Source organism: Gracilinanus agilis, chromosome 4 (genome assembly GCF_016433145.1).
Source record: "Gracilinanus agilis isolate LMUSP501 chromosome 4, AgileGrace, whole genome shotgun sequence".
Taxonomy (NCBI): Eukaryota; Metazoa; Chordata; class Mammalia; order Didelphimorphia; family Didelphidae; genus Gracilinanus; species Gracilinanus agilis.
Genome location: NC_058133.1, coordinates 122,765,606 through 122,784,250, shown reverse-complemented (window position 1 = coordinate 122,784,250; position 18,645 = coordinate 122,765,606). Strand labels below are relative to the sequence as shown.

Genomic DNA, 18,645 nt, shown 5'->3' with positions numbered 1-18,645 from the left:
GACAATCCCTGGCCTCAAGGAGCTTACATTCTTATAAAGGAAGACAGCACATTAACAGAAATTTGAAAATGGGGATAGGACAGAAGCATAGTATTGAAGTATAGGAACGAAGGGAAGGCAACCTACACCCTTCTCCTTGAAGGAAGCCTTGGGATTGGGGCCTTGGAAAAAAACCAAAATTGGGAGAAAGGGCTGGCATTTTAGATGGATTCTTCAGGATGAGGAATCTTTCAACTGAAGGAAGTTCCAAGATAAAAATGCAACAGCAACAACATGATGAAGTCTGGAGGGTCAGAACAGCCCAGAAGGGAACGAAGGTTGGTTATATTTCATACGGTAAAGTGAAATAAGAATGGAAAGTTTTAATAGAAGAAGATTGGAGGCATTTCATCCAGTGCTACTAGCTGAAAGATAACTAGTTAATCATTCAGTCATATAGATGAAGTTGTTCTTGGGTAGTTGTGTAATATTTTTAAAATAGAAATTATGTCTCAATGTAAAAGAACAACTCTGATTAAGTTGTCCTAAAGGAACTATGGCACTGGAAGCCCTCTACAGAATTTCCTCTCACTACCTCCCTAGTCTTATTTTATCCAACTCTTCTTCATACCTTTTCTGTTCCAGAAACAGCTAGGTGGCACAATGGATAGAGCTGTGGGTTAAGAGTCAGGAAGACCTGAGTTCAAATCTTGCCTCAGACACTTTCTAGCTGTGTGATCCTGGGCTTAATCTCTGTTTGCCTCATTTTTAATTGTAAAATAGGTATAATAATAGTACCTATCTCCCAGAGTTATTGTAAAGATCAAATGAGATAATATTTGTAAAGTGCTTGGCATAAAATATGTGTTTGATAAATGATTGTTAACTTCCATTCTACTCAGACTAGTCTACTATCTATTCTCTATACATTACATTTCATCTTTATTTTTAGCCTCTGTAATTTTGTCACCCACATCTAGAATACCACTGGTCACACAAGCAGAAAAGAGCAAAGGTAGGATTCACACATGGGTCCTCTGAATTCAAGTCAAGCATGCATTCTATTGTATCAATTAAATTGAAGTGAAAATATATTTATTTTCTTTTTACATCATAAAAGAACAAAGATCATGTTACAGTTTAATTTGGACAAAATAAAATTAAGAGAAATATATTTTGGAAAAAATTTTTAGCCTTTAGTTTTCACTTCATTGTAAGGGAAAAATGAATACTATATGCAATTTGTCTTTCTAGATGTTAATCTCGAGCCTTATACAATGTATGAGTACAGAATTGCTCCATGGAACAGTCACGGGCAAGGTTTCAGCAAAGCTGCTAAGACCAGCACAAAACAGGATGTGCCTCAAGGAGTGAGTCCTCCTACCTGGACCAAAATGGATAATCGGGAAGATGTAATTGTTTTAAACTGGAAGAAACCTATTCAACCAAATGGTACCATTTTCCTTTTTAAATGAAGAGTTATCTTTGAATGTCCATAAAGAAGTTATTGTTCTTGTTAAGTATATCTAATTGACAAGTGAATAGCTATCATCCTATCCAATAAACATTTATTAAATCCCAATTATGTCCTCTTTTGGGGGCATCTTGTTCCATGGAGTTGAAACAAAGAGCTTTTGATGGAAAATGAAGAGCAAGCTCAAAGGTCCAAATCAAAGCTTGGGGAATTTAGTGCTTAGTGGATAGAGAGCCAAGCCTGGAGATAGGACATTCTGGATTCAAATCTCCATACTGTCAATCAGAGGAGAAAGGAAGCTGGAAATGTGGGAAAATGTTGTGCATCCATGATTGAGTTAAAAGTTATATAATGGCATCTGTTGATGTAGTCATCCTCTAAACTTCTGCCAAACTGATATTCCTGAAGTATAAGTCTGATCATGATCATTCTCTACTTAAAAAAAAAATTAGTGGCAACCTTTTGACTTCAGAATAATATTAAAATATCCTCTGTTTGATTTGTTAATCCCTTGACAATCTGACTTTAGCCTACCAAGATTAACTACATGTTACTTTATTTTGCATCTTCGAAGGTCCAGACAAACTAGCTTGCTTGTTATTCCCAAGCATAATACACCATCCAGGAAGGCCTGCTTATACAGTGATGACCTTTCTTCACTTTGTGATCTCCCCTTACTTTCTCACTTTCTCTCTGTCAGTAATTAAATTAGGGGTAACCTCCTCCTTACATTGCTTTAAAATAGTCCTGGAAAGAAAAATACATTAGTAAATATGTAACAACTGGCTTTCTGGGGTGAAAACACATACCCATATTATACTTTTCAATTTAATCTGCATTATTAACATTTTCTCTATTGTCTCAACATTCATACAATAAGTCAAGCTTAGATTTTTGTATTTTATAAAGTGTAGATAAACTGAAAATTTAGCAATTATGAACCTATTCAAGTTGACTCCAGTATATCCTCAGCCCCAGACTCATCGGAGATGGTTGACTGTTTAATTGACTTGGATGAGATGGAAGTCACTGATTGGATTTTTCCATTGATATAAAAGACCAATTAGGCTTTAATGTGTGGCACTGCTTTTTAAGTTTTTCCAGACCTAACCATATACCTCCCTTTTGTGCTCTCCAGGCTCATGGTAATGTAATCTGGTCTACTGATGCAGCCTAAGGATGCTTTGGCCTTTCCATCTACCTTGAAACTAATTTTTTGTGTGTATATTGTTTCTATTCATTAGAGTGAGAGCTTCTTGGCAGGGATTTTCTTGGTTTTTAAATTTGTATCCCCAAAACTTAGCAGCTTAATTTTTTTTTAATTTCAATAAACAAAACTTTTTCTCACCCTCCACCCTCTCTGTTAGTAGGCTATAGTATTTCTTTTTATGAAAGTTCCTCTAGAATCGTGGTTATTGCACTTATCAGAGTACTTGAGTCTTTCAAGATGATTTTTTATATTGTTATTTTATCAATTATTCTCCTGGTTCTGATCACTTCCTATTTTATTAGTTCATATAACTTTTCCCAGTTTCTCTAAAATTGTCATGTTAATAATTTCTCAAAACAAACGAGAACTCAATTACATTTATGTAGCTTAATTGTTAGTCTCTCTCAACTGATAACTACTTCCTATTTTTTAAGTTCTTTTACATCATAAAAAGAACTATTATAAATATCTTTTTCTTCATCTGTAATCTTGAGTCAATAGATTTTCCCTGTGATGACAAATACTCCAGCCTTTCTATACATATAAATTAATAGATAGTGTTAATGCCTAAAAGATGTAATGACTAAAACAATTCCATTAATGTTGACTCTTTTATCTAATGAATTTCTGGGATGATAGGTAGACAGTCCATATCGGGGCTTTTTTGGCTTTCTAGTGGGACCTGCCAGTCTCCATGCTCTGATGATTTGGTCTTCAAGAAGTCAGAGTCACATTCATATCAAGGTTGGCATCAGAGTAAGACATTACTAGACTATTATAATAGCTAATAATTATGAAAAGTATAATAATAGAAGATTTATATTGGTAAAATAATTTCTTCACTATCAAATGTTGAATTTTTTCACTAAAAAAACTGTTACATTTGAAAATTGACTAAATGCTTTTGAAAGTAAATGATTTTTCAAGAAGGTACAATTTTTCCTCTTTCATTTAGGTCTGATCATTCATTATATTGTTCTCCGAAATGGGATTGAACGTTTTCGAGGGACAGAAATGAGCTTTGTGGATACCAATGGGATTTACCCTTACCAAGAATATTCATACCAGCTGAGGGCCTGCACCGTTTCAGGCTGTACTGATAGTTACCAGGTATAGTGGGTCTCTGAGGCCAGTCATAGGAAGATAGAAAATGTGAAAAATATCTGAATGTCTAGAATTATTAAAGCTTATCTTGACAGCAGGAAAGGAAAGTTATCCTCCACTAACTGGTAATAAGGTACGTGTTCCTGTGGTATCATTACCTAAGTCTGGATCTGTATGACTGGCAAAAGGTAACAGGAGGAGGCTGTTACTATATATAATTACCCTATTGGTCTTAATATAGATCATGCTTTTCACCAAAGCTTCACTTGTATGAAAACCAAATTCTAGCTTATTTTTATATAAACATATATATGTTCTACCTATGTATATATTTATGTGTACATATGTGTATATGTACATATACACACAAATTTGTATATATGTACATAAACGTATGTATAAAGGTACACTGAAAATTATGTTTATATTTTTCCTGGCAAAAAATACAGTTTCATGGGCAATGGCCTATGTTCAAGGGTAGCTTATATTAGGACTACTATGGTAATTATTTAATGAATAAATCATCAAACTATACTGTCAACCTATAACAAACTTATATACAACAGTTCTCTGCACTGCTCACAAACCTCAACCTTACAATACAATAATTGCTTAGACCTTCCATATCATTTCCCACTTGGACTTTGATTGAATCTCACATTTTATTGGTTTCCCTGTTCATCCAGGGACTCCCGCAAAATCATCAAAACTGACATCCTGAATATCCCTTCCCATTCCCAAGATTCTTATAACTATAAAGATCTGTAAGTACTTTTTTTCCAAATACAAAATGTTTCAGATATCTTACCCATTTTCTCTTCAAAGCTTGCTTCCGCCACTAACTAGCTATGGGACCTGGGGTAAATCATTTGACTTATCTTGGACCTCAGTTTCTTCATCCATGAAATGAGGCTGTGGGAAAGGTAGATTTTATACTTTCTAGGGAACTCACTAGATCTAGAATATTGATTTAATGGAAGGTGCCCCTTCTTAAAATCTTTCATTTCTTCTGATTATATCAGGGAGAAATTTTCAATCAATTTTTAATATCTTTAGCTTCTTCAATTAAAGGACAAAATACCCATCACCAAGAGTATTCACTAAGCTAATGAAAACTAATCCATCCATTATATGGTAAAAGATTTCATGAGTTACTAAAATGTAATAATAATCTGGTGGCCATTCTTTTGGTAATCTTTATAGGAGTGCTGATCAATAGAATTTAAAACCAGAATGAACCTGGAAGATGATTTAATACTTAACTAGACCTGTCTTCAAATAACAAACATAATCTTACATTGGGATTATACTTGAAACCAGTCTTACCTTTGTAAAAGCTGTGAGAACTTCTGTCCATAATATCATAATCTCTAGAAATTCAGGTTACCTCTATGTGATAATGAATCATTTTAGTGGAGAATATTATAAAAAGAAAATCAAGATTTTAGGTTTAGACCTAAAATTTTGTTAGTTTGCTGAACTCTCATAATAGAAATGCCCCACACCAATACACATCAACAGTTATTCTTTGTTTTTAGTCTTAGTGAGTTTCTCAGGGTATTATAAAACAAGTGTTTGTTTTTGTTTGTTTGTTTGTTTTTTGGATACAACTGGTATGTGTCAGAGGCAGGACTTCTATCTTGATCTGCTTGATCTCAAGACTAGACCTCTTTCCACTGCACTGTGCCACCCTTATATTGTAAAATATTCATGTTTCTTAAATTGTAACTTTATTCATTAACTTTGTTTCATAAGTTGTCAGGTTCTTGAAGCACAAGTCTGAAAAATGTCATCAAAGAATTGTATGATAGAGGAGATGCGCTAGTTACCAGAGTGAGTGATGATAGCAGTCAGAATTTTACATCAGGAGCCTCACAGTGTCAGTATGAAAAGTGAAAGGCCTCCAGGAGGTTATCCCTGCCCAAGTCCTCACCACCATGTCAAACTTATGGGACAACAATGGCAATAATCAGAAGGGTGGGAAGGCTTGGATATGTTATGCTGTGCATCAAATGAGAGACTTTGCAAATCATTGTGATCACAGATTCACTCAATGATTTACTGACTCTAATAATTCATTATAAATGTTAACATACATTTAAATGTCCATTCATATTTATAAATTATAAAAAGAGGCAACATTGGGCAAAAACCATGATCTTAACAGCTAACATTTTAATGTAGCCTAATAAGGTTTGAAATTGTGTAATCTCATTGGATCTTTTCAGCAACCTTTTGATGTAGATGTTATTATTACCTGAGACTGAGAGATGTTAAGTGACTAGTCAGGATCATAGAGCTTGTAAGAATCTAAGATGGGATTTGAATAAAGTTTTCCTAATTTAGAGCTCTACATATACTACTATACTACATATCATCACATATACTATTGTGCCTCTATTATCTCCTTCTCAACCCAGAAAGCAAACTGCAGAATTCTTTAATCAAGTTCTCATATACTAACAGTGAAAGTTCTGGCAAGTCATTTAATTTCTCAGTACCCCCAAATAACTCTCTACAACAGTGATTCCCAAAGTGGGCACCACCACCCCCTGGTGGGTGCTGCAGCAATCCATGGGAGTGTTGATCACCACAGGTGCATTTATTTTTCCTATTAATTGCTATTAAAATTTTTAAAAAAATAATTTCCAGGGGCCTAAGTAATATTTTTTTCTGGAAAGGAGGCAGTAGGCCAAAAAAGTTTGGGAATTGTGGAACAGTGGCTGACTTAAATTGGTAGAAAAAAAAATCTTCACTGGGAATTGCCTACAATGAAATCACAGATACATCATCCCCTCCCCCCAAAATACATAAAGAAATATTTCATCCATATCAGCATATATTATTGCCAGGTCTCAGGTCTCACAGCCAACCTATATTTTTTAATCAATTAGATAGAGATAATAATATATCTACCTTATAGAGTTATTGTGAGGAAAGCATTTTTAAATGTAAAACATTATATGAATGTGATATTATTATCATTGTAATGTGGGATGGCAGCAAAAAACCCTTGCTTTTGCAAACCAACTTTCTAACTGACAAATTGTTACAGTTGGTTTGCAGAAGCAAAGGTTTTTTGCTACCACCCTGCATTATATCAGTCAATTAATTGATAAGGATTAATTCCATACTTTATACTAACATTGTGAGGTCACCAGTAGAGGATCCATTTTCTCTTTCTACATCACAATTCCTTGATGATGTTGAAGTGCTAAGTACTAGATATAGATATAGATATAGATATAGATATAGATATAGATATAGATATAGATATAGATGATACATATATATAGAGAGAGTATAACAACTTTCAGGAAACTTAATTTCTAACATTAAATGACTATAGATATTTCTCAGAAGATGATAAAATTTGCAGAGAATCCTAAAACCTACAGATGACCCTGATATCCCTTTCCCTTCCCTCTCTACAAATGAAGGAGTCATTGGAGAGAAGTTATAGCATGAAACTTCAATATTCTGTATTTCTCGTGCTAGGGTTAAATAATGATTTAATCTCAAGCCTTTTAGGAGATGAAGGCAAAGACTTTATCATATAATTTCAAGGTGGAGGTGGATCAAAAAGAGACATAATCTGAAACAGACAAACCAATTAAATAAGGTAAAAGGAGTCAGGATCAGAAGTGGTAATATTCATACTAGTTGGTACACTTTAAAAACTAATCCAAGAAGATGTCCTGGGCTCCACCTACTTGTTGGAGCTAAGCAAATTGCTTCTGGATCCCTGCAGGGATCACCTGTGAGGAAGAGGCACTTATGAAGTTGACATACCCTTTGTTTGATGCCCAACAATAATCGCCTTTTCACCTGAAAAGAGTACAGCGACAGCCTCCTCACACAAGATGGGAGAGAAGTCCAAATAAAACATTCAGTCAAACCAATCAGTTGCCGTCTGTGTTTGCAGCTGTGTGTTTAACAATGACTCAGAAGCATCCTGGGTTGTGCCACCATGTAGACAGATGGTTACTGATCAGTTCAACCAAAAGTTATAGTTGGAATGATTCAAGAACAGCCCTGCTGCCGTGTGTGCAGACACAGCTTGTGTCTCCATGACACCAAAACAATTGGTTAAAAAGAGAAATTGAAGTTAATTCAGTGAAAAATTCGGCCAATTTTTGTCAGGCTTCTTCTTTTTTTTTTCTTCTAACACTGTATAAAATAAACAACTGGGTGATTACTTCTTTTAACTTCTCAGTTGGCTGTCACATAGATCCAAGCCACTGTGAACTCCTGTTAGACAAGAAAGAAGGAAAAGGCTTTGGGGTGATAGTTTCAGCCATATTGTATGTAAGCAAGTTCTGATGTGTGTTTTGCTCCATATTTACTAGTACTTAAAATGTACGAAATCAGGCTGTTAAAATGCAAAGACACTGATGAACCATATGGAAGAGAGTTATCAAGAGTTCTCTGGGAAGATATTTTGCCAGCCAGATTTTGCTTGTTTGAACTGACTGCCGTCAAAATCGTTGTGAACCTGTTGTGATAAATGGTAGTCTTAGACTTATGTAATATATTCAAGGTCAGATTTCATTGTTTAAATAGAAGGGGTGGGAGTAGAGGGGGGACTGAAGAACTGATTCACCAAGCCCTTGCTAATGATATGCCAGGCCAGACAACAACATTTTAAAACAAAAGTGACATTCTCATTGATCGGGAAACCTAGTGTACTATTACAATAAATTGCTGCTTAATTCCAATGTCTTCAGGTAGTTGCAGCCACCATCCAAGGAGTTCCAGAGAGTGTGCTGCCTCCAAAAATAACAGCCCTGAGTGCAGAGGAGCTCTATCTGAGTTGGAGAGTCCCTGAGAAACCAAATGGTATCATCAAAGAGTACCGGATTAATCAGTCCGGGAAAGGTCTTATCCACATTGACACCAAGGGGAAGATGGAGCATATGGTCACAGGTAAAGAAGACAAAACCTATGGGATGGGAGAAATAATTTGTTACTTGAGTTAAGGGAAAAAAATATCCCAGGGGTATTCGTTTAATATGTCAGATCACATCTATAGGATGGGTATTCACGTGTAAAAAGGTCTTCTCTATTTACATACTAGCAAGAGTTAACCAAATTAACAAATATTTTAAAGAAATTATTTTAGCTAAACAACACATTACGGGGTTTGGGGCATCAGAATTATCTCCTTAATTATTTTCTTCCTTTAGTTGAATAAACTCATTTTTCTTTTCTCTATAGAGATAGGGTGGAAGAAAGGATATAGCCAAGAGTGTATGCCTGGTAATCATCTCATCAGATTTAGAATTTAAATGAATCTTCAAGATCATATAGTTGAGCCTCCTCGTTTTACAAATAAAGACATTGAGGGCTAGAGTCATAAAGTGACCAAGGTCATACAGGTATCAGGAGAACCTAGGGAAGAATTAAAATTTTAGCTGTGCATATTTCAAGCCATTTGAACAAACATTTATTTAGCACTTTCTATGTGAAGAACACTGTGCCCTGAGGTTAGGGGACATAGTCCTTCGTCTCTTTGTCTCTAGGGAAATGAGACACAAATTTATAATAATAATAAATAATAAATGTACATAATCAACAAAATGGGCAATATTTACTCAGATAATTAAGAGTTATATGAATTTGGCATTCCGAGACTATTGTTTGAAGAAATTAAGTATTTATATGTATATAACATACATATATACTCAAGAAGTATTAAAAGTTTACATTCCAAATCCCTAAGCAAACTTTAAAAGTTATTCAAACTTCTACCTCACAATCTCTCTGCCAAATGCCTTCACCACACTCCCTGGGAAGCATGTTCCTTGCCATGGCTACCCGAGTCTTTGCAGGGAACCACTGCAGTCAGGATACCTCTAATCGTAAAGAAAAAAAGATTAATTTGCCACTAATGGTAAAGCAATTTCTCTGATATTGATCCACTAGATAGCTTGAATGCTTCACAAGCAAATGTTCTTCTCCATCATCTGTAAAAGAGGGAGGATAAGTGATGTCAAATGAATATCTCTTGACTCAAACAACTAAGATATTTCAAGAAAACAAGTTGAATCACTGACAGTAGAGATGAAGAATACATATCTCGTGGCTTTCATTCCTTAGGTGCCATCATCTCAACCAAGCTGAAACTTAGCACCTGCATAGAGTTAATGGATGTTAATTAGATGGCAGTTTAATTGTTTTTATATACTTTGTACTTTTTAGAGCACTTTATAACAATACCAAAATTAAATTTTTACAACAGTCCTTTAATTCTGTAGGCACAGATTTAGTGAGAGTCCAAGGTTACAAAGAATTAACTTGGCCTTCTGGAAAGCTGGCCTCAGAACTAGGAATGTAGAGACTCACATCCTGCCTTTTATACATAGTGGCTGTGTGGCTTTGGGCAAGTCACAACCTCTGGGCTTTCTAAACCACTTTCTAAGATTCTAAGTTTCAGAGAAGGTATTGATCTGCATTGGAAGAATAAGATTCTGGCTGAGAGCTCCCTGCAAAGATGGGATCCAAAGTTCACTCTTTATCATTATCCTCACTTAAAGTCATGCTATGAATTAGTAGAAATGATAATCTAATAGTTTACTGCCAGTTTGGCATCCTCCCCACAAAGTCATAATCAAGATGAGATAACTCAGGCTTGACCCCAGGCCATCCAAGGTGGTTACCCTCCAGTGAGACACATTTCCTTGGCCCAAGATACCACCATATTCCCTTACTCATCCCAAGTCATCATACCTCAAGACCAGTGGTTCCCAAACTTTTTTGGCCTACAGCTCCCTTTCAGAAAAAATATTACTTAGCCCCCTGGATATTAATTTTTTTTAAATTTTAATAGCAATTAACAGGAAAGATAAATGCACCTGTGGCCATCACCACTTCCCTGGATCACTGCAGCACCCACCAAGGGGCGGTGGTGCCCACTTTGGGAATCACTGCTCAAGAGGCTTGTCCCTGCACGACCCACTTTCTCCTGTCACTGTAGGTCACCCCTTCTCCCAGCATGCCTGTGCCCAGCTGGGACATGCTGACACGATCCTACCCCAGTTCAAGTGAATTTGCTTCTAATATCAGAAACTCTGATAATAGTACTATATTCTTTGCCATAATAAGTAAAGAAGTTCTGGGGAGGAGGGAGAGGGAGGGAATAAAGGATATCAGGTAGAATCATTAAGTATGAAAGTGTAAATCCAACAGGACAGCTAGGTGGCACAGCACATATAGTGTCAAGACTAGAGTCAAGAAGACTTGAGTTCAAATCTCACCTTAGACACTTATTCATTGTGTGACCCTGAGCAACTCACTTAACCTATTTGCCTCAGTTTCCTCACTATAAAATTAACTAGAGAAGGAAATGGCAAATGATAGACACAAAGAATCAGACATAACTGAAATAAGTGAAAAACAAAAAGTGAATTCAAAGTGATGGCACATTAAAATTTTAGGCTACTAAGAATTTAATTAATAAAAAGAAAAAATAATAACAATTAATGTTTCTATAATAGTTACCATATACCAGGCACTTTGCTAAATACAAATATCTCTTGTAATCTTTACAACACTGGAAGCAATTATTCCCATTTTACATTTGAGAAAACTGAGGTAAACAGAAATAATACAAACACAGCTATAAATGTCTCGGGCCAGATTTTAATTCAATTCCTTCAGACTCTGGGCTTAGCATTCTATCCACCATGCAACATGAGTAAACTTTGTTTCCTAAGCCAATTATTTTCTATTAAAACTTTGAACTTCTCCTAGTCCTACTAAATCGTGCTTTTAGAGACTATATCACTAGAATCACTAGACTATATCTCTATTTATATCATCAGTATATAAATCTAAGTGTTATGGGTGACCAGGCAATGTGTCTGGATGCAGGAACTACTTAATTCAATCCCTGTGTCAGATGTGTTCTAGCTATATCACCTTGGACGAGTCACTTAATCATTATCTACTGTAGCTTTTTGAACTGCAAAATGGAGATAATTTTAACATCTACTTTACAGGATTATTACAGGGATCAATTAAGATAACATTTGCCAAGTGCTTAGCACAGTTCCTGGCACATAGTAGGTGCTTAATAAATGCTTGTTCCAGGGCAGCTAGATGGCACAGTGGCATTAGGAGGACCTCTGTTCAAATCTGACCTCTAACACTTCCTACCTGTGTGACCCTGAGCAAGTTACTCAGCCTCACCAGCCTAGCCCTCACCCTTCGGCCTTAGAGTTGTTACTAATTCAGAAACTATGGATTTAAATAAATAAAGATATGCTTGTTCTCTAGTTCTCCATGTTATCCCATGCTCAAGCTGTACTCCACCTCATGTAATCAGTAAGCCTTGTTAATGTTTTTTCAATATAATAATCATTTTTAATTGGTTAGTGACTTTCCTAAAATATCTTTTCACTTCTAAGAGAGAAATTCACTCCTGCTTAACTGCACACAGAAGCCCTTTCCATTGGCATTTTAAACAATTTTCACATATTTCCAGTTTTTATTGAACCGCAGTGTGGAAAGAGATTGCATGAGGTCAGTAAGTCTTCAGAAGAGCCAAACATAAACCACCGGGAACAAATGTAATTCTATTCATTTTTTGATGTCTTGCTGTGATTCATATGTCCCTAGGAGATGGAGACCCCAAATGGCAGCTATGTTGAGAAAGGCTTGAAACCTGGACAGTCTTCTAGAAAGAATTCCCTTCCATCTTTTGCTAGCTAAGACTCTCTAAATACACTCTGGGCCCACCATGGAAGTTTTTTCTGATGCAAATGATGATTCTATTGAGATTGTGGAACAGGCTAAAATTATCTAATTTATTTTACATTCAGTCTTCCGTGTTTGAGAGAAGTACTACTTGGGCCCCTTAGGACACACATTTTGATTTTCTCATCATTTCCAAAAACACTAGTATTCCCCATGAACACTAATGCAATCTGTGGCATTATTCTTCCTGGAGGCTTGGAATCTAGACCCTTACAAAGAGTAACAGGGAAAGAGAGCACCTTGCCTCATCGCCATTGTCTCTTTGCTTATTTCTAATTACCTCCAAGCTTGGGAAATATGATCTTGTAAATGCTTTGTGGGAATAGTGGCAAATGTGCTCATCATGTGAAATCCATAAATTGCTTATAATCCTCTCAAGATGTTAAAAAAAAAGCATTAAGTAATTGAAGACAGGAAGTCCTCAGTTAATTATTTAGAGGTGTTATCAATGCTTTAAGTAAACTGAAGCGTTTTCTGCTATCTTACTGAGTTGAATACCATGGGGACCTAGGGGGTAGCAGCCATCATCTTCTCATATTCTCTAATGCAAACAGCACATGGCAGGTTGTCAATAAAAGACCTTTTTATATCATTTATTACTGAACACTTCCACCATCCTGTACAGAACAATTTGGATGACAGTTATGGCATTGTTATATTTTGTGTTACTACTTGTTCACCAATGGACCTGCCCATGCTAGGTGGTGGAATGGGGTAGGGTGGAAGGTAAAAAGATTAACTAAGTAATTAGGGTCAATAAGAGAAAAGGAAAGACAAGACTGCCCTCTTGGGTGGTAGGTATGATCCTGACGCTCTTGTCTTTTAACTTGGGTGGAACTCAGACAGGATGATTAACATTACAAGTTTCTTATAATAATATTTCAAGTTAAGTGAGAAAACTTATCAATCCTAGACATTTTGGTTAAGTAGGCATTGTGATGGATCAATTCTCACTTCCTATCATATCCCTTTTGATGCCATCTGCCATGACCCACAACAAATGGGAAGACTGGAATCTATACTGAGAGCGCTGAATTCCATATCATTTTATGCAAAGGAGAAAAGCTTTAGCCCTCATTGTAACCTAATCCATGACACAGAAGTGTTTTATAATGGAGTTTCACACTGCCATGTGCCAATTATATCTAACTGGTATGAGTGACAGTTTGATCTGAGATTTCTTTAATATTATGGAGTAGAAAATGTATGGCAGTTTAGATTAATTGACTTTTGATAAAAGGGATAGTAGAGAAAACAACTGAACTCAAGATCGAGAAAAATCTCTGCTTCTAACCACTATATTCTATATCATTTTGGAAAAAAAAAACACTCAGCATTCTTTCTCTCCATCTTCTCAAGAGTCAGTTATGTGTTGGAAGTTGTCAAGATAAGACATTATATGTAGTATATTGTGTTTTTATATTTTATATTATATTACATATCAAACAAATTTTTTAAAAGATATAATGAACTTTTCCACTTTAGAGAATATTTAAAGTTTTCTAGCTTTGTATTAAATAACCAGATACTGGCTTCAAAACAAGGGAAAATTGTAGTAAACAAACATCAGCCTGTGGCTTACTCTTCATTGCCTAGAAAAAAAGGATATTTCTTGACATTCATAGCATCCCAGAAGGTTTTGATTGGACAAAAGCTATGCTGATATAATATTCAAAGCAGCATTGCCTAACCATCCTCTAAGGCAGTGATTCCCAAAGTAGGCACTACCACCCCCAGGTGGGTGCTGCAGCGTTCCAGGGTAGTGGTTATGGCCACACTTTTTTTGTATGACATTCTATTCTGAGTCCAATAAATAGTTTCATAATTTCCAGAGGGCACTAAGTAATATTTTTTTCAGGAAAGGGAGTGGTAGGCCAAAAATGTTTGGGAACTACTGCTCAAAAAGTTCATGTTCTAAAATGTTCAGCAGAGTTAGACAATTATTTTGTATAAACTTTCTTCTACATAAGGACTCTTTCTAAGTGTGGAGGGTAGGAAGGAGCTTAGTATATATTAAACATTTTGTGCTTCTTTAGAGAAGGCCAGTTTTAAGATATTAAAGTTTTTTTTCCCCCATGGTTACATGATTCATGTTTTTACTTTCCCCTTCACCCCCTCAAACTCCTCCCCCCATAGCAAACTCGAATTTCCACTGGTTTTAACATGTGTCATCTAACAAGACTTATTTACATATTATTGATAGTTGCATTGGAGTGGTACTTTCGAGTCTACACTCCCAATCATGTCCTCATCAACCCAAGTGTTCAAGCAGTTGTTTTTCTTCTGTGTTTCCTCTCCTGTAGTTCTTCCTCTGAATGTGGGCAGCGTTCTTTTCCACAAATCCCTCAGAATTGTCCTGGGTCATTGCATTGCTGCTAGTACAGACGTCCATTACATTCGATTTTACCACAGTGTATCAGTCTCTGTGTACAATGTTCTTCTGGCTCTGCTCCTTTCACTCTGCATCAGTTTCTGGAGATCTTTCCAGTTCACATGGAATTTCTCCAGTTCATATTCCTTTGAGCACAATAGTATTCCATCACCAACATATACCACAATTTGTTCAGCCATTCCCCAATTGAAGGGTGGACCCTTGCTTTCCAGTTTTTTGCCACCACAAAGAGCACAGCTATAAATATTTTTGTACAAGTCAATTTATCTATGATCTCTTTGGGGTACAAACCCAGAAATGGTATGGCTGGATCAAAGGGGAGGCATTCTTTTATCACTCTTTGGGCATAATTCCAAATTGCCATCCAGAATGGTTGATTCAGTTCACAACTCCACCAGCAGTGCATTAATGTCCCAATTTTGCCACATCCCCTCCAACATTCATTACTCTCCCCTGCTATCATTTTAGCCAATCTGCTAGGTATGAGGTGATACCTCAGAGTTGTTTTGATTTGCATTTCTCTAATAATTACAAATTTAGAACACTTTCTCATGTGCTCATTGATATTTTTGATTTCTTTATCTGAAAATTGCCTATTCATGTCCCTTGCCCATTTATCAGTTGGGGAATGGCTTGATTTTTTTATACAATTGATTTAGTTCCTTGTATATTTGAGTAATTAGACCTCTGTCAGAATTTTTTGTTATAAAGATTTTTTTTCCCAGTTTGTTGTTTCCCTTCTGATTTTGGTTACATTGTTTTTGTTTGTTCAAATCCTTTTTAATTTAATATAATCAAAATAATTTATTTTACATTTTGTAATTTTCTCTAACTCTTGCTAGGTTTTAAAATCTTTCCTTTCCCAGAGATCTGACAAGTATACTATTCTGTGTTCGCTTAATTTTCTTGCAGTTTTCTTCTTTATATTCAAGTCTTTCACCCATTCTGAATTTATCTTGGTGTATGGTATGAGATGTTGATCTAAACCTAATCTCTCCTATGTGGTTTTCCAAATTTCCCAGCAGTTTTTGTCAAATAGTGCATTTTTGCTCCAAAAGTTGGGCTCTTTGGGTTTATCATACACTTTTTTGCTGATGTCACTTACCCCAAGTCTATTCCACTGATCCTCCCTTCTGTCTCTTAGCCAGTACCATATCGTTTTGATGACTAATGCTTTTTAGTATAGTTTAATATCTGGTACTGCTAGGCCACCTTCCTTAGCTTTTTTTTTCATTATTTCCCTTGATATTCTTAACCTTTTCTTCTTCCAAATGAAGTTTGTTATTTCAGAGAAAATGGAGGCTTAGACATAGGGAATCTTAAAACCTCCACACCCTTACACATGGAGAAATAGAAAACAATGCTCTTTGAATAGAAAGAGGACCAAATCTAATAACTTGACAGAGCAGGGGGAACCCTACTGCAACATAACTAGAGGTACACCAAGAAAAAGGCTTCAATTGACTGCAGAACAAGAAAGGACTTCAGGGGCCCAGGCACTCCAATGAGACGCTGGCTCTATCTCAGGCTGCAGATTTAGTAGAGAAAGAGTGAAGAGGGAGCACATACTGGCAAATGCAGTTGCTGAGGGGCTGGGTCCTTGCTTGCTGTAGTCACCCACAGGAGAGTGGGAGACTCTGGCTGCTGTCCCAAGGGAAAGCTATTTGCTTACACTGGCAGAATTATCAGGAGAGGGTCTAGTTAGAGCACCTGAGGTCAATCACAGATTAGAGTTTGAGCCAGGCAGAACAGGGGCCACACTTGGTCCTGGATTATAGCCATTAGAAGAACTAAGTAAAGACAAGGAAATCACACACACACACACACACACCACATAGGCTCTGTTCTGAGAGCCAGATTCAAACATAAAACTAAAAGTTAAACATAAAACTAAACAGTTATAAATTTGAAAAAGAAAAAAAATGAGAAAGCCAAAGAGAAAGAACATAACTATAAATAGCTATTTTGAAGACAGAGAAGACTCGAATTCAAATGTGGAGAACAGCAAAGTTAAAATACTGCTTCATAGCAAAGAAAAACACCAAATGGTCACAAGCCCAAAAAGAGTTTTCAAAAAAGCTTGAAAGCAGAATACAAAATAAACCCACAGAAATCATCAGCATTTCTATTTACCACCAATAAAATCCAACAGAAAGAGATATAGAATTAAATTCCATTCAACATAACTGTAGACAATATAAAATATCTGTCAAAACAAACCCAGCAACTATATGAACACAGTTACAAAACACTTCACACAAATAAAGCCAGACCTAAACAATTAGAAAAACATTAATTGGTCATGGACAGGATGAGCCAATACAACAAAAACAACAATCTTGCCAAAACTGATTTACCTATTCAGTGCCACACTAATCAAACTCCCCAAAAAGTATTTCATAGAAAAAAAAACTAGAAAAAATAACAAAATTCATCTGAAATAGCAAAAAGCAAAGCATAGCAAGAGAATCAATTAAAAAATATGAATGAAAAAAAGAAAAAAATATGAATGAAGGAGACCTAATTTTTCTTGATTCAAACTATAATAGAAGGTGGCAATAATCAAAATAATTTGGTGTTGACTTAGAAATGGATCAATGGAATAGACTAAGTAATCAACACATGGTAGTTAATGTCCATAACAATTTAGTGTTTGATAAACCTGAAGTTCTAAGTTTTGGGGGTAAAAAACCTCACTAATTGACAAAAACTCCTGGTAAAACTGGAAAACAATATAGCAGAACTAGGCATAGACCACCATATCATTCCATACACTAGGAAAAGGTAAAAATTAATATGTAATCTAGAAACAAAGAGTAACATCATAAACAAATTAGGGGAACATGATGAAATATGCCTGTCAGCCTTATAGATGAGGGAATAATTTATGACTAAAGAAGAGAGAACATTACAAAAAATGAAGTAAATAATTTTGATTATGTTAAATTAAAAAAGGTTTTGTACAAACAAAACCAATGCTATCAAGAATAGAAGTGAAACAACAAATTTGGAAGAAAACTTATAATGTCTCTAATGAAGGTGTTATTTCTCAAATATAGAGAGAAATAAATTAAATTTATAACAATATAAAGCATTCCCCAATAGATAAATGGTCAAAGGATATGAATAGTCAGTTCTCAGAGGAAGAAAGTAAAACTATCTCTAGACTTATGAAAAAATGCTCCAAATCTCTATTGATAAGAAAAATGCAAATTCAAACAGCTCTGAGATACTACTCATACCTATGAGATTGGCTAACATGACCAAAACAGAAAATAACAAATGTTGGAGGGGATGTGAGAATATTGGGACACTAATACGCTGTTGGTAGAACTGTGCACTGATATAACCATGCTGGAGAGCAATATGGAACCACACTTAAAAGCAATAAAACTTTGTATATTGTTGTGAGGAAGATTATTTAGTTATCCCTTGATCTAGAAATACCACTACTGGGTCTGTATTCCAAATAGATCAGAGATAAGGGAAGAGGACCAATCTGTAGTAAAATATTTTAGCTCTTTTTGTAGTGGCAAAGAATCAGAAAATGTGGGGTTGTCTATCATTAGGGGAATGAATGAATAAGTTATGTTGTAGACTATAATGGAATACTATTGCACCATAAGAAATGGCAAACAGGATGAGTTCAGAAAAACCTGGAAAGATTAATATGAACTGATGAAAGTGAAGTTAGAAGAATCAGGATATATATATATATATATATATATA

General features: G+C 35.6%; 1 protein-coding gene across 1 annotated transcript in view; it reads left to right on the top strand.

Annotated features, from left to right (window-relative positions):
- Window positions 1-18,645, top strand: part of USH2A (usherin) — a 1,059,501-nt gene that overhangs the window by 817,426 nt on the left and 223,430 nt on the right. Inside the window, exons 52-54 of the mRNA XM_044674959.1 lie at window positions 1,234-1,431; window positions 3,619-3,773; window positions 8,495-8,693. Of these exons, the coding sequence (XP_044530894.1) occupies window positions 1,234-1,431; window positions 3,619-3,773; window positions 8,495-8,693 (552 nt within the window). The remainder of the gene's footprint in view (window positions 1-1,233; window positions 1,432-3,618; window positions 3,774-8,494; window positions 8,694-18,645) is intronic.